The 23,089-nt window shown below is 43.5% G+C and overlaps 1 protein-coding gene across 2 annotated transcripts in view; it reads right to left on the bottom strand.

The window, feature by feature from the left end:
• The window catches only part of dachd (dachshund d), a 303,675-nt gene that overhangs the window by 21,704 nt on the left and 258,882 nt on the right, over window positions 1–23,089 (bottom strand). For both annotated transcript variants that reach the window (XM_031805691.1, XM_020462118.2), the window contains exons 7-8: window positions 20,301–20,446; window positions 14,210–14,357 (exon numbers count right to left, since the gene is read on the bottom strand). In XM_031805691.1, coding sequence (XP_031661551.1) covers window positions 14,210–14,357; window positions 20,301–20,446 — 294 coding nt within the window. The remainder of the gene's footprint in view (window positions 1–14,209; window positions 14,358–20,300; window positions 20,447–23,089) is intronic.

Below are 23,089 nucleotides of genomic sequence, written 5' to 3'. Positions count from 1 at the left end.
TTATTTACAATGACTTGGCAAGTGGCAAGTGTGGTGAGAGACAAGATAAACATATTAGGGCCGGCTCAAGCCTTTTGTGGGCCTTAAGCGAGATTTGTTTGGGGGGCCCCCACCTAACGGCGGAGAGAAACGTTTTTGTTCAAAAGTTAATTTCCTGCAATTAGAATGGTGTCGGAGAGGATGGCTGACGGTTTACATTCTCCTAACCAACTGTGTTATTTTGTTTGTTTGTAACTTATTTTTTAGCTTATTTTGTAAATAATGTTGCTGCTACCGTCTCTTATGACCAAAAATAACTTCTGGACATCAGAACAGTGATTACTCACCACGAACTTCCTTTAACGAGTCCGACGTGAAGGATATACTGCTTTCCCGGGAACAGGCCCAAATCCCCGTCATTAGCGTGAAGAGAAGACGGGAAAAAAGGAGGTGGATGTCGGCTACCTTCTGAGAATTCGTAGGTGAGCAAGTAAACCCCCACTGCCATCTGTTGTATTGGCCAACGTGGAATCATTGGAAAATATAATCGATGACCTACGAGCAAGATTAAACTACCAACGGGACATTAAAAACGGTAATATATTATGTTTCACCGAGTTGTGGCTGAACGACGACATAAATAACATACAGCTGGCAGGTTATACACTGTGTTGGCAGGATAGAACGGCAGCCCCTGGTAAGACAAGGGGTGGCGGTCTATGTATATTTGTAAACAACAGCTGGTGCAACATATCTAAGGAAGTCTTGACGTTTTGCTCGCCTGAGGTAGAGTATCTCATGATAAGCTGTAGACCACACTATCTACCTATAGAGTTTTCATCTGTATTTCTCGTAGCTGTCTACACACCACCACAGACTGATGCTGGCACTAAGACAGCATTGAATGAGCTGTATACCGCCATAAGCAAACAGGAAAATGCTCACCCAGAGGCGGTGCTCCTAGTGGCCGGGGACTTTAATGCAGGGAAACTTAAATCTGCTTTACCAAATTTCAACCACCATGTTAAATGTGCAAGATGTTCAAGCAGGAAAAAAACTCTAGACCACCTTAACTCCACACACAGAGAAATGTACAAAGCTCCCCCTCACCCTCCATTTGGCAAATCTGACCATAATTCTATCCATCTGATTCCAGTTTACATCAAAAATTAAAGCAGCAAGCACCAGTGACCCGGCCAATAAAAAAGTGGTCAGATGAAGCAGATGCTAAGCTACAGGACTATTTTGCTAGCACAGACTGGAAAATGTTATGGGGTTCTTCCGATGGCATTGAGAAGTACACCACATCAGTCACTGGCTTCATCAATAAGTGCATCGATGACATCGTCCCCACAGTGACTGTACGTACATTCCCCAACCAAAAGCCACGGATTACAGGCAATATCCTCGCATAGCTAAAGGCTAGAGCTTCCACTTTCAAGGAGTGGGACACTAATCCGGACACTTAAAAGAAATCCCGCTATGCCCTCAGACGAACCATCACCCAGGCAAAGCGTCAATACTGGACTAAGATTGAATCCTATTACACCGGCTCTGATACTCGTCTGATGTGGCAGGGCTTGAAAACTATTATGGACTACAAAGGGAAACGCAGCCGCGAGCTGCCCAGTGACGCGAGGCTACCAGACGAGCTAAATGCCTTTCATGCTCGCTTCTAGGCAAGCAATACTGTAGCATGCATGAGAGCACCAGCTGTTCCGGACTACTGTATGATCACGAACTACGTAGCCGATGTGAGCAAGAACTTTTTACAGGTCACCATTCACAAAGCCACTGGGCTAGACAAATTACCAGAACATGTACTCAAAGCATGACCGGAACAACTGGCAAGTGTCTTCACTGACATTTTCAACCTCTCCCAAGTCATGTCATACATAAATGTTTCAAACAGACCACCATAGTGCAAAAGAACACTAAGGTAACCTGGCAAAATTATTACCACCCCATAGCACTCACGTCGGTAGCCATGAAGTGCTTTACTTCCGGCGCCGACAGAGATGGCCGCCTCGCTTCGCGTTCCTAGGAAACTATCCAGTTTTTTGTTTTTTTACGTGTTATTTCTTACATTGGTACCCCAGGTCATCTTAGGTTTCATTACATACAGTCGAGAAGAACGACTGAACATAAGAGCAGCGTCAACTCACCATCAGTACGACCAAGAATATGACTTTCGCGAAGCGGACCCTGTGTTCTGCCTTTCACCCAGGACAACGGAATGGATCCCAGCCGGCGACCCCAAAAAACGACTTCGAAAAAGGGGAAAACGAAGCGGTCTTCTTGTCAGACTCCGGAGATGGGCACATCGTGCACCACTCCCTAGCATTTTCCTCGCCAATGTCCAGTCTCTTGACAACAAGGTTGATGAAATCCGAGCAAGGGTAGCATTCCAGAGGGACATCAGAGACTGTAACATTCTTTGCTCCACGGAAACATGGCTCACTGGAGAGACGCTATCAGAGACGGTGCAGCCAGCTGGTTTCTCCATGCATCGCGCCGACAGAAACAAACATCTTTCTGATAAGAAGAGGGGCGGGGACGTATGCTTTATGGTTAACGTGACGTGGCCAAAACAACATACAGGAACTCAAGTCCTTCTGTTCACCTGATTTAGAATTCCTCACAATCAAATGTAGACCGCATTATCTACCAAGGGAATTCTCTTCGATTATAATCACAGCCGTATATATTCCCCCCCAAACAGACACATCGATGGCTCTGAACGAACTTTATTTGACTCTTTGCAAACTGGAATCCATATATCCGGAAGCTGCATTCATTGTAGCTGGGGATTTTAACAAGGCTAATCTGAAAACAAGACTCCCTAAATTTTATCAGCATATCGATTGCGCAACCAGGGCGGGAAAAACCTTGGATCATTGCTATTCCAACTTACGCGACGCATATAAGGCCCTGCCCCGCCCTCCTTTTGGAAAAGCTGACCACGACTCCATTTTGTGGATCCCTGCCTACAGACAGAAACTAAAACAAGAAGCTCCCGCGCTGAGGTCTGTTCAATGCTGGTCCGACCAATCTGATTCCACACTCCAAGACTGCTTCGATCACGTGGACTGGGATATGTTCCGTATTGCGTCAGACGACAACATTGACGAATACACTGATTCGGTGTGCTAGTTCATTAGAACTTGCGTTGAAGATGTCGTTCCCATAGCAACGATTAAAACATTCCCAAACCAGAAACCGTGGATTGATGGCAGCATTCGCGTGAAACTGAAAGCGCAAACCACTGCTTTTAATCAGGGCAAGGTGACTGGAAACATGACCGAATACAAACAGAGTAACTATTCCCTCCGCAAGGCAATCAAACAAGCTAAGCGTCAGTATAGAGACAAAGTAGAATCTCAATTCAACGGCTCAGACACAAGAGGTATGTGGCAGCACCGTCACGGACCAGGATGTCTTGCTCCCAGGCAGAATAAATAACTTTTTTGCCCGCTTTGAGGACAATACAGTGCCACTGACACTGCCCGCAACTAAAACATGCGGACTCTCCTTCACTGCAGCCGATGTGAGGAAAACATTTCAACGTGTCAACCCTCGCAAGGCTGCAGGCCCAGACGGCATCCCCAGCCGCGCCCTCAGAGCATGCGCAGACCAGCTGGCTGGTGTGTTTACGGACATATTCAATCAATCCCTATCCCAGTCTGTTGTTCCCACATGCTTCAAGAGGGCCACCATTTTCCTGTTCCCAAGAAAGCTAAGGTAACTGAGCTAAACGACTACCGCCCCGTAGTAGCACTCACTTCCGTCATCATGAAGTGCTTTGAGAGACTAGTCAAGGACCATATCACCTCCACCCTACCTGACACCCTAGACCCACTCCAATTTGCTTACCGCCCAAATAGGTCCACAGACGATGCAATCTCAACCACACTGCACACTGCCCTAACCCATCTGGACAAGAGGAATACCTATGTGAGAATGCTGTTCATCGACTACAGCTCGGCATTTAACACCATAATGCTCTCCAAGCTCGTCATCAAGCTCGAGACCCTGGGTCTCGACCCCGCCCTGTGCAACTGGGTACTGGACTTCCTGACAGGCCGCCCCCAGGTGGTGAGGGTAGGCAACAACATCTCCACCCCGCTGATCCTCAACACTGGGGCCCCACAAGGGTGCGTTCTGAGCCCTCTCCTGTACTCCCTGTTCACCCACGACTGCGTGGCCACGCACGCCTCCAACTCAATCATCAAGTTTGCGGACGACACAACAGTGGTAGGCTTGATTACCAACAACGACGAGACGGCCTACAGGGAGGAGGTGAGGGCCCTCGGAGTGTGGTGTCAGGAAAATAACCTCACACTCAACGTCAACAAAACTAAGGAGGAAAACAGCAGAGGGAACACCCCCCTATCCACATCGATGGAACAGTAGTGGAGAGGGTAGTAAGTTTTAAGTTCCTCGGCGTACACATCACAGACAAACTGAATTGGTCCACCCACACAGACAGCATCGTGAAGAAGGCGCAGCAGCGCCTCTTCAACCTCAGGAGGCTGAAGAAATTTGGCTTATCACCAAAAGCACTCACAAACTTCTACAGATGCACAATCGAGAGCATCCTGTCGGGCTGTATCACCGCCTGGTACGGCAACTGCTCTGCCCATAACCGTAAGGCTCTCCAGAGGGTAGTGAGGTCTGCACAACGCATCACCGGGGGCAAACTACCTGCCCTCCAGGACACCTACACCACCCGATGTCACAGGAAGGCCATAAAGATCATCAAGGACAGCAACCACCCGAGCCACTGCCTGTTCACCCCGCTATCATCCAGAAGGCGAGGTCAGTACAGGTGCATCAAAGCTGGGACCGAGAGACTGAAAAACAGCTTCTATCTCAAGGCCATCAGACTGTTAAACAGCCACCACTAACATTGAGTGGCTGCTGCCAACACACTGACTCAACTCCAGCCACTTTAATAATGGGAATTGATGGGAAATGATGTAAAATATATCACTAGCCACTTTAAACAATGCTACCTAATATATTGTTCCCTACATTATTCATCTCATATGTATATGTATATACTGTACTCTATATCATCTACTGCATCCTTATGTAATACATGTATCACTAGCCACTTTAACTATGCCACTTTGTTTACATACTCATCTCATATGTATATACTGCACTCAATACCATCTACTGCATCTTGCCTATGCCGCTCTGTACCATCACTCATTCATATATCTTTATGTACATATTCTTTATCCCCTTACACTTGTGTCTATAAGGTAGTAGTTTTGGAATTGTTAGCTAGATTACTTGTTGGTTATTACTGCATTGTCGGAACTAGAAGCACAAGCATTTCACTACACTCGCACTAACATCTGCTAACCATGTGTATGTGACAAATAAAATTTGATTTGATTTGAAAGGCTGGTTATGGCTCACATCAACACCATCATGCCAGAAACCCTAGACTCACTCCAATTCGCATACCGCCCTAACAGATCCACAGATGACGCAATCTCAATCGCACTCCACACTGCCGTTTCCCACCTGGACAAAAGGAACACCTATGTGAGTATGCTGTTCATTTACTACAGCTCAGCGTTCAACATCATAAGGCCCTGGGACTAAACACCTCCCTCTGCAACTGGATCCTGAACTTCCTGACGGGCCACCCCCAGGCGGTAAGGGTAGGAATCAACAACGCTGATCTTCAACACTGGAGCCCCTCAGTGGTGCGTGCTTAGTGCCCTCCTGTACTCCCTGTTCGCCCACGACTGTGTGGCCAAGCACGACTCCAGCACAATCATTAAGTTTGCTGACGACACAATAGTGGTAAGCCAGATCACCGAAAACGATGAGATAGCGTACAGGGAGGTCAGAGACCTGGCAGTGTGGGCCAGGACTATAACCTCTCTCTCACTGTGAGCAAGACAAAGGAGCTGATCATAGACAATAGGAAAAGGAGGGCCGAACAGACCCCCATCCCAATTAACATCGACAGGGCTGAAGTGGAGCAGGTCGAGAGTTTCAAGTTCCTTGGTGTCCACATCACCAACAAAGTATCATGGTCCAAACACACCAAGACAGTTGTGAAGAGGGCACGACAACAACTTTTCCCCTCAAGAGAGTGAAGAGATTTGGTATGGGTTCCCAGATCCTCAAAAAGTTCTACAGCTGCACCATCGGTAGCATCCTGACCGGTTGCATTACCGCCTGGTATGGCAAGTGCTTGGCATTTTACCGGAAGGTGCTATAGACGGTAGTGCGTATGGCCCTGTACATCACTGGGTCCAAGCTTCCTGACATCCAGGACCTATATACAAGGAGGTGTCAGAGGAAAGCCCAAAAATTGTCAAAGACTCCAGTCAGCCAATCCAGTCACTGTTCTCTCTGCTACCGCATGCAAAAGGCTCCTTAACAGCTTCTACCCCCAAGCCATAAGACTGCTGAACAACTAAACTAATCAAATGGCCACACGGACTATTTACATTGAACCGCACCCCCTTTGTTTTTACACTGCTACTACTCGCTGTTTATTACCTATGCATAGTCACTTTACAAATGCCCTCGACTAACCTGTACACCCACACATATACTCAGTACCGGTGCCCCCTGTATATAGCCACGTTATTGTTATGTAAATGTATTGTGTTACCTATTGAATGTTTTTTTACTTTAGTTTATTTAGTGGATCTTTTATTAACTCTATTTCTTGATCTGCACTGTTTGTTAAGGACTTGTAAGTAAGCATGTTCACGGTGAGGTCTACTACACTTGTTGTATTCGGAGCATGTGACAAATACAATTTGATTTGATTGCTGGAAATATGCCTGAATTAGCAAACTATGTTGAATTCAAATCAGCCAACTGCTGGAGGGACTTAAAGAAAATGAGCTCATTTCTAAGCTTGTTTTTATGAAATTGGCTCATTAGATAATAAAGTACTTGATTAAACTGTTGCAGAGCTTGATAAAACACAAACGTGTTAACTTAACTTCTATTTGTGTCACTAATGCTTAGAATGAACGATGAATCATTCATTTCTATAATTCAATATGGATCCATAATCATCTGATCTCTCGCTGTTGTGGGGAACAGTACTAAGTGGTTTGTTCATTGGAAGCAGTGACATAGAAACATACAGCAGTTTTTTTTATGTATGTACAGTATGACCCTGTTCATTATTTAGATATGTGTGTTAAACTGTTTTAATAAGCTCTGAAACATGCACTCAATTGAATTTCAAGGGCTGTGTCTAAAATGGTACCCTATGGACCCAGTCAAAAGTAGTGCACTACATATGGTGCCATTTAGGACTCACACAATGTATTTCCATTTAGATTCTGTAAGTAGGTTCATGTACTGTGCTGTGTGCATATTGTGTAGTGCAGGAGTCTTCAACCTTTACTTGCACAGGGATTGCATTAGACCCCCAACAATCTCATGTCTTGTCTTATCATCAGCTGAATGATAATGGCGAGGAGAAGTAATCAACATTTTAAAATTAATAGATTTGGTAGTTCGTTTTTCACTATTTTGACCTACCCACATTATAATGAGCTAAAAAGGTACCTCCAAACATATTTTTGCTAAGAGCAGCTGTTTAGCTGGTTAACACTAGAACCGCTAAAGAAGTAATTTTGACTGCTCATGATTTTTATTTATTTATTTAGCTACCCCCTCCGCCCTTGACTTACCCTAAATAAGTCTATTTAACGCACTGTCGGTGTTAGAATCGTAATATCACAAACAGAACTGGAGTTATAACCAGTTTTAGGAGGTTTTAATGGTTTTCCCTCGTTGCTCCTCCTCCCAACAGTAGGACCTGCTCTACTCCATCCTTCAGACAGTTGAAATTGCAGTCCTCGAAACTGAACCTAAACTATACCGAAACTAATTTCACACATATAACAATGGATGAAATAAATGAAGTAAAGTATGATGGGGAGAAAGGCGAGTATGGGTGAGTTGATGAGCGAGGGGAAGAGAACGATGCATAATTATGTCATCACCAGTAGTGAATGAAGAAAAGGGCGGACCATTCTATTGTATTGATCCATTCTAGTTATAATCTTAAAATGGTGCAATGCCGTGACTATTTGCAGCCTTTCAAATTTTCTATACTTTTGCATATTTTTGATACTGAATGTTATCAGATCTACAACCAATACTTACTATTAAATAAAGGAAACCTGAGTGAAAAAATAACATAACAATTACACACTTATTTTATTTGTGACTCACCACCTGGATTCGGTCTTATGTAGATAAATGTGAAAAGGTGTTTTTTACATTGGATAAAAGTAGAGACCCAAATCTACAAAATGGTATATCATGCACTGCATTTGAGGAAACATGGGAAAGTAATTCTGCTTTGAAAGTTGATCAACTTGTAAACTCACTTCTGAGAAAATCCCCTTTGAATGTTTTGGTACCTAGTTAAGAGCTCTTCGTTGTCTACACCCATTCAGCATCGTTCACACCCTCTTAAGCCTTAGCCCCACCCATAACGTTTCGCTCTCAGAGCGCACACTTGACGTTCTGGCCGATCATTTGTTTATGAAAACAACCAGCTCTGTTGGCAACAATTTCATTACGCTTTTGGCAGATGTTTACTGACACTGGCCATATTCAACGTGTGTTGTACACATGTCACATAACGTTAGCTAACGAGACAGACAGCTAACGTTAGCTAGTTAAACAACAATGAACAGTGCCAACAATGCCACAGTGCTGGGAGCTAAACAACCAGGTCCAATGTTAGCTAGCTAACATTAGGCTCTAACTAGAAAAGCAAACGGCTCTGAGATACGAATAATAACATCAGCTAGGGAGCCAGCCAGCTAACACTAGCTAGCTAACAGTATAGTTTAACTTGAAATGAAATCACTTTCTGTCAAAATTAGAAACGTGTAATATCTGAAAATACAGTGCCTTGCGAAAGTATTCGGCCCCCTTGAACTTTGCGACCTTTTGCCACATTTCAGGCTTCAAACATAAAGATATAAAACTGTATTTTTTTGTGAAGAATCAACAACAAGTGGGACACAATCATGAAGTGGAATGACATTTATTTTAACAAATCAAAAACAGAAAAATTGTGCGTGAAAAAATTATTCAGCCCACTTAAGTTAATACTTTGTAGCGCCACCTTTTGCTGCGATTACAGCTGTAAGTCGCTTGGGGTATGTCTCTATCAGTTTTGCACATCGAGAGACTGACATTTTTTCCCATTCCTCCTTGCAAAACAGCTCGAGCTCAGTGAGGTTGGATGGAGAGCATTTGTGAACAGCAGTTTTCAGTTCTTTCCACAGATTCTCGATTGGATTCAGGTCTGGACTTTGACTTGGCCATTCTAACACCTGGATATGTTTATTTTTGAACCATTCCATTGTTGATTTTGCTTTATGTTTTGGATCATTGTCTTGTTGGAAGACAAATCTCCGTCCCAGTCTCAGGTCTTTTGCAGACTCCATCAGGTTTTCTTCCAGAATGGTCCTGTATTTGGCTCCATCCATCTTCCCATCAATTTGAACCATCTTCCCTGTCCCTGCTGAAGAAAAGCAGGCCCAAACCATGATGCTGCCACCACCATGTTTGACAGTGGGGATGGTGTGTTCAGGGTGATGAGCTGTGTTGTTTTTACGCCAAACATAACGTTTTGCATTGTTGCCAAAAAGTTCAATTTTGGTTTCATCTGACCAGAGCACTTTCTTCCACATGTTTGGTGTGTCTCCCAGGTGGCTTGTGGCAAACTTTAAACGACACTTTTTATGGATATCTTTAAGAAATGGCTTTCTTCTTGCCACTCTTCCATAAAGGCCAGATTTGTGCAATATACGACTGATTGTTGTCCTATGGACAGAGTCTCCCACCTCTCTGCAGTTCATCCAGAGTGATCATGGGCCTCTTGGATGCATCTCTGATCAGTCTTCTCCTTGTATGAGTTGAAAGTTTAGAGGGACGGCCAGGTCTTGGTAGATTTGCAGTGGTCTGATACTCCTTCCATTTCAATATTATCGCTTGCACAGTGCTCCTTGGGATGTTTAAAGCTTGGGAAATCTTTTTGTATCCAAATCTGGCTTTAAACTTCTTCACAACAGTATCTCGGACATGCCTGGTGTGTTCCTTGTTCTTCATGATGCTCTCTGCGCTTTTAACGGACCTCTGAGACTATCACAGTGCAGGTGCATTTATACGGAGACTTGATTACACACAGGCGGATTGTATTTATCATCATTAGTCATGTAGGTCAACATTGGATCATTCAGAGATCCTCACTGAACTTCTGGAGAGAGTTTGCAGCACTGAAAGTAAGGGCTGAATAATTTTGCACGCCCAATTTTTCAGTTTTTGATTTGTTAAAAAAGTTTGAAATATCCAATAAATGTCGTTCCACTTCATGATTGTGTCCCACTTGTTGTTGATTCTTCACAAAAAAATACAGTTTTATATCTTTATGTTTGAAGCCTGAAATGTGGCAAAAGGTCGCAAAGTTCAAGGGGGCCAAATACTTTCGCAAGGCACTGTATAGCTAGCTAACGTTAGACTATCTTACCCATATACATCATCATGCATGATGGACGCGTCTCCCTATCAGGAATGTCATACCACGTCCTTAGTTTGAAGATGTAATCCAGAGACAGGTGTTTCCTCCATCTCTTTAGCTATCATACTCTAATTCCACTGATTTCAAAACTTGATCCTCCAGAAAGTGGAGAGCAAAACTTATGCAGCTCCACTACACAATACATGTAACACTCGTCGTCGGTGGAAGGCAGGGTGGACCAAAGCGCAGCGTGGAAAGTGTTCATGATATTTATTTTCAAGAAACACTCAAACAAAGATAACAATTTCAAAAAACGAAAGTGAACAGTTCTGTCAGGCACAGACACTAAACAGAAAATAACACCCCACAAAACCCAAACGGAAAATCACAACTTATATATGATCCCCAATCAGAGACAACGGTAGACAGCTGCCTCTGATTGGGAACCACACTCTGCAAAATCAACAAAGAAATAGAAAACATAGATATTCCCACCCGAGTCACACCCTGACCTAACCAAACATAGAGAATAAATAATGATCTGTACTGTCACACCCTGACCTATAGGGGAGGGTCCGGGTGGGCATCTACTCTCAGTGGGGGCTCCGGTGCCCCCGCTCCGCTTTCGGTGGCGCCTATGGTGTAGGGGTTGTCGCCGGGACCTCCGGACCGTAGATCGTCGCTGCAAGCTCTTGACTGGGGACCGTCGCTGGAGGCTCCGGACTGGGGACCCTCACTGCAGGCTCCGGACTGGGGACCGTCGCTGCAGGCTCCGGACGGGGGACCGTCGCTGCAGGCTACTGACTGGGGACTGTCGCTGCAGGCTCCGGACTGGGGACCGTCGCTGGAGGCTGCGTACCCTGGATCTTCACTGCAGGCTACGGGCCATGGGTCCACACTTGAGGCTTCGGGCCATGGATTATCACAGGAGGCTTCGTGCCATGGATCATCACTGGAGGCTTTGGGCCATTTATCGTCACTGGAGGCTCCGGGCCATGGATCATCACTGGAGTCTTCGGGCCATTTATCGTCACTGGAGGCTCCGGGCCATGGATCATCACTGGAGGCTTCGTGCCATGGAACATCACTGGAGGCTTTGTGCCATGGATCATCACTACAGGCTCCGGGCCATGGATCATCACTACAGGCTCCGGGCCATGGATCATCACTGGAGGCTCCGGGCCGTGGATCATCACTACAGGCTCGGGCCGTGGATCATCACTACAGGCTCCGGGCCATGGATCATCACTACAGGCTCCGGGTCGTGGATCATCACTACAGGCTCCGGGCCGTGGATCATCACTACAGGCTCCGGGCCATGGATCATCACTACAGGCTCCGGGTCGTGGATCATCACTACAGGCTCTGGGCCGTGGATCATCACTACAGGCTCCGGGCCGTGGATCATCACTACAGGCTCCGGGCCATGGATCATCACTGGAGGCTTCGGGCCATGGATCATCACTGGAGGCTTTGTGCCATGGATCATCACTTCAGGCTCCGGGCCATGGATCATCACTGGAGGCTTCGTGCGTGGAGCCGAAACAGGTCTCACCGGACTGAGGAGACGTACTGGAAGCCTGGTGCGTGGAGCTGCCACAAGGCTTACCAGGCTGGGGAGACATACTGGAGGCCTGGTACATGGAACCGGAACAGTTCTCACCGGACTGAGGAGACGTACTGGAAGCCTGGTGCATGGAGCAGGCACCGGATACACTGGGTCGTGGAGGCGCACTGAAGGTCTCGAGCGTAGAGCTGGCACAACCCGTCCTGGCTGGATGCCCACTTCCGCCCGGAAAATGCGCTGGCACAGAGCGCACCGACCTGTGAATGCTCACTGGAGACACAGTGCGCATTACCGCATAACACGGTGCCTGACCAGTCACACACTCCCCACGGTAAGGACAGGGAGTTTGCTTAGGTATAAACCCTACCTCCGCCAATCTCCCCGTGTGCCACCCCAAAACATTTTTGGGGGGCTGCATCTCGTGCTTCTGTCGTTGAGCTAACTCTTCGTATAGTCGCTAAGGTCAGGGCGTGACAATACGTAAAAAAAAGCCGTGTTCAACAGGATTACCAACCCAGACTGACGAGCTCAAATAGACAGAAGCCTTCAATATGGCAGACCAATCAATCCGAACTCCTCTCTTGGCATGTCCAGCCTACTCATTATCTCGGCCAATCATATCTAGTGGGAAGGTTGCTAACTTTTTCTGTAGCTTAACCAACAAGGCTCATAATTTAAACATTTTAATGCGTATTTACAGATGGCACACTCGTTTGTTATTAAGGCAGACAAAAGTTTGAATTTTGATTTAAAAAATATATAATTACGTTCAAATGGCTTCTGTGAAGTCGTGACTTGCGACATATGCCTAGTTTCCTGAATCGGGTCACATTTATTTAGTAAACAAAGTTATGCAACACCCACTGCCCATGTGTGAAAAAGGAATTACCCCCTTACACTCAATAACTGGTTCTGCCACTTTTAGCTGCAATGACTCCAACCAACCACTTCCTGTAGTTGTTGATCAGTCCACCTTTTAGCTACAATGACTTCAACCAAACGCTTCCTGTAGTTGTTGATCAGTCTCTCACATCGCTATGGAGGAATTTTGGCTCACTCTTCCATGCAGAACATTTAACTTTGTGAAATTTGTGGGTTTTCAGACATGAACATCTAATTTCAGGTCCTGCTACAACATCTCAATCGGGTTAAGGCCATTCCAAAACTTCAAATGTGTTGCTATTTAGCCATTTTCCTTTCGACTTGATTGTGTGTTTTGGATCATTGTCTTGCTGACCTTCAGCTTCAGCTCACAGACAGATTACCTGACAACTTACCTTAATAGAAGGACACATGAATTCTGCTCTGTATCAGAGAATTCTACAGGAGAATGTCAGGCCATCTGTCTGTGATCTGAAGCTGAAGCGCAGTTGGGTCATCCCTCAAGGCAATGTTCCAAAACACACAACAACAAAAAAAGGTATATCAAAATGTATCAAGCAAGTGAAAGTTACGAAAATTGTGGGATAACAGCTAAATTAAATCCAACTTATGCCATTGCGTGAGGTACACAATATAAGCACGAGCTGACAATAATTGACTATTTTTGACTGCTGTCATATTGACATTTCTATTCATTATAATGCCCTTATTGCTTTTGTGCCCAGTTTCACTATTTATCCAGGCCACTTGGTGCTTATAATGATGTTTAGACTGCTGATGTTTTCATCATTTGACTTCAGTGAGTGTAATTGGCTCCAATGAGTGTAATATTACGAGTTGAGAAATAAATATATTCTATTTTCTACTGTATATATTTCATTCGAAATGTGTTTATTCTGTTTTTGCTAGCAATATTCATGAAAACACTGTAAAGAAAATTCATTTTAATATTATTCTAATTTTGTTATATATTTTTACGGACCCCTGCAGTACCGCCGTGGACCCTGGTTGAATATCCCTGGTGTCGTGTAATTGTTGTTCTTGTGAGCAGCAGCTAGTAGACTACACTGCTATGTGACCCACACACAGAGACTCTGAGTCTCTCTCTCACATACACAAACTCTCACTCTCCCTCTTTTCCCCCTCTCTTCCATCTCCATCTCTATCTCTCTCACTCTCTCTGCCAGGTGGTTGTCAGTACCTCTGTTATTTTGTGTGCAAACACACACACACACACCTACCTCTGTTCTTCTGTTCGATGGCGAGCTGTTTCTCCAGGGTCTCCCTGAGCTCTCTTTCCCTGAACAGCTCCATCTTCAGCTCCGTCTTCTCCAGCTGCACCTGCTTCTCCTGGGTCCGCGCGTTGTCAATTGCCACCTTCAGCAGGCCCTGCACACACACATACAAACAAACACACACACATACAAACACACACACACCAGTTAGTACAAATACACTCACAAGTGCATGCACACACACACACACACGCACACACACACACACACACACACACACACACGCACACGCACACACACAATCACAGAGCATGTAAAGGTAAAATAAACTGCTTGAATGAGGGATAGTTATGTTTTATCAGTTACAGCACGTTTTTTGTATGTGTTATCATTGTATTTCTTCATAGTAACAATTGAGTTCATTTAAAAAAATGTGTCAAGTGTGCGAGATGGAGTGATTGAGGTTTGTCTGACCCCTCTTGGTCATAGTTATGAAATACAGGTGGACGGATAGAGAAGTATCATCTTTATCTTGTTAACGCCTGTTCTATCATCTTTTCATCTACAGAGCTCAGACTTTTTCCACATTTTGTTACGTTACAGCCCTATTCTAAAATTGATTCAGATATTTTTTCCTCTCATCAATCTACACACAATCTACGCCCATAATGACAAACTAAAAACAGTTACAAAAAGAAAATAAAAAACTGAAATAACTTATTATATGAGTATTCAGACCCTTTGTTATGAGCCTTGAAATTGGCTAACTATCTATTAATGATACCAACTGAGATACAAAAATCTTTTATAGCCATGCTACTACTACTGTTCGAATACTTATTATTATAGTCTCCATTGTGTGCAGTGTCTGTTTCCACAACAATTACTCTCCATCTACATGTAATTACACCAAATGCAGTGGGCTATAGTTTACTAATTGTTGGTTCCCATGACCCCAATTTAGACATACATTGCTGCTTTATCTCAATTATCTGCTCGGTTCCATTTAGTTGATTTGTATATAAATATTAAATGCCGAGATCATTATCAGAGATGACTTACTTTAGTGTTGGAGTTGTGTATGTATGTGTGTTGTTTTCTAATTAATGCACAGACCAAAGGGATAACCGTGGAGGACTCTGATGTCTGTGGTATCGGGGTATCAGAGCAGCGAGCAAGGGAGTGCTGTATCCACATCATTACACTCTGATATCCACTGAACAAAAATATGAACGCAACATGCAACAATTTCGAAGATTTTACAGTTCATATGAGAAAATCAGTCATATTAAATCACTTCATTAGTCCCTAATCAATGGATTTCACATGACTGGGAATACAGATATGTATCTATTGGTCATAGATACCTAAAAAAATAAGTGCTTTGGGCAAGGTGTGCCGCTAGCGACCCACCTCGACAACATCCGGGAGAAATTGCAGAGAGCCAAATTCAAATGACAAAAATAGTAATAATAAACATTCATGAAAATACAAGTGTTATAAATCGGTTAAAATATTAACTTCTTGTTAATCCAGGCGCTTTGTCAGATTTCAAAAAGGCTTTACGGCAAAAGCATACCATGCGATTATCTGAGGACAGCGCCCCGCATACAAAAGCATACAAACATTTTCCAACCAAGCAGAGGAGTCACGAAAGTCAGAAATAGCGATAAAATAAATCACTTACCTTTGAAGATCTTCCTCTATTGGTAATCCAAAGGGTCCCAGCTACACATTAAATGGATGTTTTGTTCTGGAGCGGCAGGGTAGCCTAGTGGTTAGAGTGTTGGACTAGTAACCGGAAGGTTGCAAGTTCAAACCCCCGAGCTGACAAGGTACAAATCTGTTGTTCTGCCCTTGAACAGGCAGTTAACCTACTGTTCCTAGGCTGTCATTGAAAATAAGAATTTGTTCTTAACTGACTTGCATAGTTAAAAAAAATGAAAAAAAATATCCCAAAAACTCAGTTTTATTTCAGTAATCCACTGACTCAAAGGTGGTCAAAACATGCAGAAGAATACATCCTAATAGTACTGGTAAAGTTCATCGAAACATGTCAAATGATGTTTATAATTAATCCTCAGGTTGTCAATTGTCTAAATAATCGATAATATTTCAACCAGACAAAAGCATTTTCAATAGAAAGAAAAAAGAACAAAGAACACAATCACGCCAGTACTGCATGATTCCATAGACCACTTACCAAAAGTCTTATTCAAAGGTAAGTCAATATTTATAATGTTATTTCTGGCTTTTGTTGACTGCACAATATGGCGGATATCTTTTTGGCTTGTTTGGGCTCTGAGCTCAGATTATTGCAAGGTTTGCTTTTTCCACAAAGCTTTTTTGAAATCTGACACAGCGGTTGCATTAAGGAGAAGTGTATCTAAAGTTCCATGTATAACACTTGTATTTTCAACCACATTTATGATGAATATTTCTGTAAATTGATGTGACTCTCTGCAAAATCACCGGATGTTTTTGGAACTACTGAACATAACACGCCAATGAACACTGAGATTTCTTTTATATAAATATGAACTTTATCGAACTAAACATACATGTATTATGTAACATGAAGTCCTATTAGTGTCATCTGACGAAGATCTTCAAAGGTTAGTGATGAATTTTATCTCTATTTCTCTTTGGCTGGAAAAATGGCTGCGTTTTTCTGTGACTTGGCTCTGACCTAACATAATCGTTTGTGGTGCTTTCGCCGTAAAGGCTATTTGAAATCGGACACTGTGGTGGGATTAACAAGAAGAGTATCTTTAAAATGGTGTGAAATACTTGTAGGTTTGAGATTTGAATTATCGGATTTCTGTTGTTTTGAATTTGGCGCCCTGCACTGTCACTGGCTGTTGTCATATCAATCCCGTTAGCAGGATCCCAGCCCTGAGAAGTTATACTCACATACATTATTGTAAAAGTTTTAGAAACTTCAGAGTGTTTTCTATCCAAATCTACCACTTATATGCATAAGCTTCTGGGCCTAAGTAACAGGCAGTTTACTTTGGACACGTTTGTCATCCAAACTTCAAAATACTGCCCCCTAGCCCAAATAAGTTAAAATAAGGTAGGGGCGTGGATAAGAAAACCAGTCAGTTTCTGGTGTGACCACCATTTGTCTCATGCAGCGCGACACATTTCCTTCGCATAGATTTGGTCAGGCTGTTGATTGTGGCCAGTGGAATATTGTCCCACTCCTCTTCAATGACTGGATATTGGTGGGAACTGGAACACGCTGTCGATCCAGAGCATCCCAAACAGGCTCAATGGTTGGCATGTCTGGTGAGTATGGAGGCCATGGAAGAACTGGGATATTTTCAGCAGAATGGCACGACAATGGGCCTCAGGATCTTGTCATGGTATCTCTGTGCATTCAAATAGCCATTGATGGAATGCAATTGTGTTTGTTGTCCTTAGCTTATGCCTGCCAATACCATAACCTCACCACCACCACGGGGCACTCTGTTGACATCAGCAAACCGCTTTCCCACGCGATGCCATACAATCTGCCCGGTACAGTTGAAATTGGGATTCATCCGTGAAGAGCACAGTGACCATCGAGTGACCATCGAGTGACCACCGAAGTCATTGAAGTCAGTTACGACACTGAACTGCAGTCGGGTCAAGACCCTGGTGAGGACGACGAGCACGCAGATTAGCTTCCCCGAGACGGTTTCTGACAGTTTGTGCAGAAATTCTTCTGTTGTACACAGTTTCATCAGCTGTCCCGGTGGCTGGTCTCATACAGTCTCGCAGGTGAAGAAGCTGGATGTGGAGGTCCTGGGGTGTTGTGGTTACACGTGGTCTGCGGTTGTGAGGCTGGTTAGACGTACTGCCAAATTCTCTAAAACAGCGTTGCAGGCGGCTTATGGTAGAGAAATTAACATTAAATTCTCTGGTAACAGCTCTGGTGGACATTCCTGCATTCAGAATGCCAATTGCCTGCTCCCTCAAAACTTGTGGCATTGTATTTTGTGACAAAACTGCACATTTTAGAGTGGCCTTTTATTGCCCCCAGCACAAGGTGCAGCTGTGTAATGATCATGCTATTTTTGTTCAGTATTGAACGGCAAGATATTCATTTATTTGAATGCAGGTTACCTATTATAAAAAAAATTGTATAAATGTTTTTAAAACATAACATTTTTTTATATAACCTTTTTTCTCCCCAATTTCATGATCTCCAATTGGTAGTTACAGTCTTGTCTCATCGCTGCAACTCCCGTACGGACTCGGGAGAGGCAAAGGTCGAGAGCCGTGCGTCCTCCGAAACACAACCCAGCCAAGCCGCACTGCTCCTTGACACAATGCCCACTTAACCTGGAAGCCAGCCGGACCAACGTGTCAGCCTGCATTGCACCTGGCCTGCCACAGTAGTCGCTAGTGCGCGATGGGACAAGAGCATTCCAGACGACGCTGGTCCAATTATGCGCCGCCCCATGGGTCTCCCGGTCGCAGCCGGCTGCGACAGAGCCTGGACTCGAAACAGGATCTCTAGTGGCACAGCTAGCACTGCGATGCAGTGCCTCAGACCACTGCTCCACTCGGGAGGCCTCACAGTGAATACGATTATATGGAACTCGATGCCCTGATCCTAGATCAGTACTCCCATACTGAGATGCTTCGTGAATACAGACCCTGGTCTTTACAATTGCAGCCTAAATGGTACTTAAGATAAACGGCTATACTAACCAAAGTTTTCTTTACTCTATTCTATTTCTAAGATCTACCTGTGTATTAGCTAGGATATTCTATTCTATTCTATTTCTAAGATCTACCTGTGTATTAGCTAGGATATTCTATTCTATTCTATTTCTAAGGTCTACTTGTATAGTATTGCTAAGGCCTACCAGAATAGTATTGCTAAGGCCTACCTGTATAGCATTGCTAAGGCATACCTGTAGAGTATTACTAAGACATACTTGTATAGTATTGCTAAGGCCTGCCTGTATAGCATTGCTAAGGCATACCTGTAGAGTATTACTAAGACATACTTGTATAGTATTGCTAAGGCCTACCTGTATAGCATTGCTAAGGCATACCTGTAGAGTATTACTAAGACATACTTGTATAGTATTGCTAAGGCCTACCTGTATAGCATTGCTAAGGCATACCTGTAGAGTATTACTAAGACATACTTGTATAGTATTGCTAAGGCCTACCTGTATAGCATTGCTAAGGCATACCTGTAGAGTATTACTAAGACATACTTGTATAGTATTGCTAAGGCCTACCTGTATAGCATTGCTAAGGCATACCTGTAGAGTATTACTAAGACATACTTGTATAGTATTGCTAAGATCTACCTGTAAACTATTGCTAAGGCGTACCTGTAGAGTATTGGTAAGGCCTACCTGTATAGTATTGCTAAGGCCTTCCTGTATAGAGAAGAAAAAGCCTGGAAGGAGGATAGATGACTAGAAACAATTTGGTTGACCATTAATTGTCGAGTAGAGGACCTTGTGCATTTCAAGTAAAATAACAACTCAATGTTTATATCCCTGGACAAATTAGCTAGCAACAGCAAGCTAGCTAAATAGGACAAATTAGCTAGCAAGTGCAAGCTAACTAGCTAAATTGCCTTAAATATTTAATGCTTTTCAACCTGTCCCCAAATTAATATAATTGGTTCAGAGTTTGTTTAGATATTTGAACCTGTGTGTCGTGATCGCGTTTGGTGTGGGGGGACAAAATATATTTATGCACGATGGCGCACGCGCGCAGCCGGTTTGGGTTCCGTGTCATAAGAGACGGTAGCAGCAATATTATGTACAAAATGAGTGAAAAACAATGCGAAAAAATAAACAAAATAGCAGTTGGTTAGGAGCCCGTAAAACAGCAGCCATCCCGTCCGGTGCCACTTTGAAGAATATAAAATATATTTTTATTTGTTTAACACTTTTTTGGTTCCTACATAATTCCATGTGTGTTATTTCATAGTTTTCATGTCTTCACTATTATTCTACAAAGTAAGAAAATAGTAAAAAATAAAGAAAAACCCTAAAATGAGTAGCACTGTCCAAACTTGTGACTGGTACTGTAAGTGTATGTTAGTGAGGAGCACCTCGATTGGTCAGACCTACTGTACCTGTATGTTAGTGAGGAGATTCTCAATAGATGACAGGCCGTCTGGGAACAGGAATGGCGAAGGGAAGCCAGGTGGTAGACCTTGTCCAGCCAGTGACAGCCTCTCGTAGCTGTCTCTCGCCGTCGGGGTGCACATTGGATTGTCATCTGGAATACAGAACAAGTAAGGACATGATTCTTTACTGACAGCTTTGAAATAAAACACAGTACCTTACATAGTGGTTTATATACTTTTTTTCAGCTGTGAGACATTTCGAATCATATGTTTAAGTATCCTACTGTGCATCCAAACAGTAGCTTGACTCTTATTGGTTGACAACAGTAATTGTATAAGTACTGAAGTCTATGACTCAGTCAATCAGTGCTCTCAGGTCCACTCTGAGAGAAAATCCAGTCCAGGGCTAAATCTGAAAAGCATTTCTTAAAAAAGCAGTGCCTCCTTCTCAAATCACCTTGGATGAGAGGATTCAAGGTTTCTTCTCATCCAATGTTTTTCGAGAATGAGATCACAAGAACTCACAAAAAGACTATTGAGATTCACTCCAGTCTCTGCATTGTCTACTCTACACTGTCTCTCAGGGTCTAACCAAAGGGTTAACCTTCATCCATCCAGGACACAAATTCAGCTTTTCCCATTGAAGGGAGTAAATCATGTGGATTCCCAAATAAGAAGAAGCAGGCCTACAGAGCTCCATTACCTCGGCTGGATCAGCTTCCTTTGTGTACGCACGCACGGGTGCCTGTCAAACTTATAGGATGACATCATCCACCATTCATCACCAACAGAGGGCCAGGCAGGGCCCTGCCATCTGCTGTACACACTATCCATAACACACCAGGGAGAGAGAGAGCGAGAGAGAGTGGTGTGTATATGCGTGTGTATGTGCAAAATATCTATCTGTGTCATCATTGATATGTTTCTATATATTTGCTTTGGTAATGTATGTGTTCAACACGTCCATGACAATAAAGACTTCTGAATTTAATTAAATTGAATTGAGAGAGAGCACTAGATAAAGAAAGAGAGAGAGAGATATTCCACTCTGTCAGGAAGAGGTACCACTTTGCCAATAAAAACTTCTGAATTTAATTGAATTGAGAGAGAGATAGCTAGATAAAGAAAGAGAGAGCGAGAGAGAGACATTACACTCTGTCAGGAAGAGGTTCCACTTTATGTTTATGTCGGAAGGGGCTGAATAAGTCAACCACTTATACCACACACATGCACGCACACACGAAGATTTATTTTTGCAAAATGTCAGGACTTTTTGGGTAGTGAAAATTTTTGACCATTACAAATCCTATTTTCCCTAACCCTACCCCTAACCTGACTGTAACCCTCAAAATCCCAACCTTAACCCTAGCCCAAACCCTAACCTCAACCCCAAAACCCTGAACCTAATCCTTAAAATAGCAATTGAAAAAATTGAGGACATGAAGTCCTGACTTTTCAAAAAAGTTATTTTGTTTCCTACCTTTTCAGAACATTCAGGTGAATTGTTAGGACATTAGGGTCCTGATAAGGTAGGAAAACAAGAACACACACACGCCTCAAAATGATATATTATATGTGCCATCAGTTGTCCCTCTTTTCTCCATTTTGATCAAATCCACTCTATTTCCTCTACTGCTGCACCCTGACTGTGCTCTGTGCAGGTCCCCTCTCTCCCCTCTCATCCACTATTCATACATGTTTACGTGGCAGAGTGAATGCTGCACAAAAACAGACAAGATCCCTCCTCACAGTCCCTCTCTCTCCTCTCTCTTTCCCTCCTCATGGTCTCTCTCCCTCCCCCCCTCTCGCTTTCTCTCTCTCCTCCCATCAATATTCACTAACGCCAGCCAAGTGGTAGGAACAGCTGGTCGGCCATTAATTAGTTTAAAGTATTTATTTCACCCATCCTCAGAGCAGATTGAACAAAAACATTGGAGATTATTTAGAGCATCTGCAAATGCCCTGGAAACATGGGCTCACCAGCAGGCAGTGGAGTGTTAGAGTGCTCGGATCCACAGTTTATAGAGTTTGTAATTTGGAAGAAAAGAATCTGTATACATTTTTGGGGAGAGGGAAAAAGAGAGTGGAATATGCACTGTTGGTCCGTGGAGAGCGACAACAACCTCTCTGCTCTGTTTTCCACCTCTTGTTTTATATTTTCCCTCCTGTTGAATGGATGCCTAATTGATTCAAATCAGTTTATCATTTGACTTCATAAAAAAATAATGAACTGCCTACTTTTAAGAAGTCACTTCTGTGGTAATTTGCTGTTGTTCATGTTTTTACTGCTTTATTGTGGGATGACTGAGCATATGAGAGAATGGCATCCTCTCTAACAAGAGCTCCAGCGAAAAACTCATTTGACTGAGCATATGAGAGAATGGCATCCTCTCTAACAAGAGCTCCAGCGAAAAACTCATTTGACTGAGCATATGAGAGAATGGCATCCTCTCTAACAAGAGCTCCAGCGAAAAACTCATTTGACTGAGCATATGAGAGAATGGCATCCTCTCTAACAAGAGCTCCAGCGAAAAACTCATTTGACTGAGCATATGAGAGAATGGCATCCTCTCTAACAAGAGCTCCAGCGAAAAACTCATTTGACTGAGCATATGAGAGAATGGCATCCTCTCTAACAAGAGCTCCAGCGAAAAACTCATTTGACTGAGCATATGAGAGAATGACATCCTCTCTAACAAGAGCTCCAGCGAAAAACTCATTTGACTGAGCATATGAGAGAATGGCATCCTCTCTAACAAGAGCTCCAGCGAAAAACTCATTTGACTGAGCATATG

The sequence above is a fragment of the Oncorhynchus kisutch genome, linkage group LG26 (genome assembly GCF_002021735.2).
Source record: "Oncorhynchus kisutch isolate 150728-3 linkage group LG26, Okis_V2, whole genome shotgun sequence".
Taxonomy (NCBI): domain Eukaryota; kingdom Metazoa; phylum Chordata; class Actinopteri; order Salmoniformes; family Salmonidae; genus Oncorhynchus; species Oncorhynchus kisutch.
Note: the sequence above shows the minus strand (reverse complement) of the source record. Positions and strands in the feature narration are given on the sequence as shown.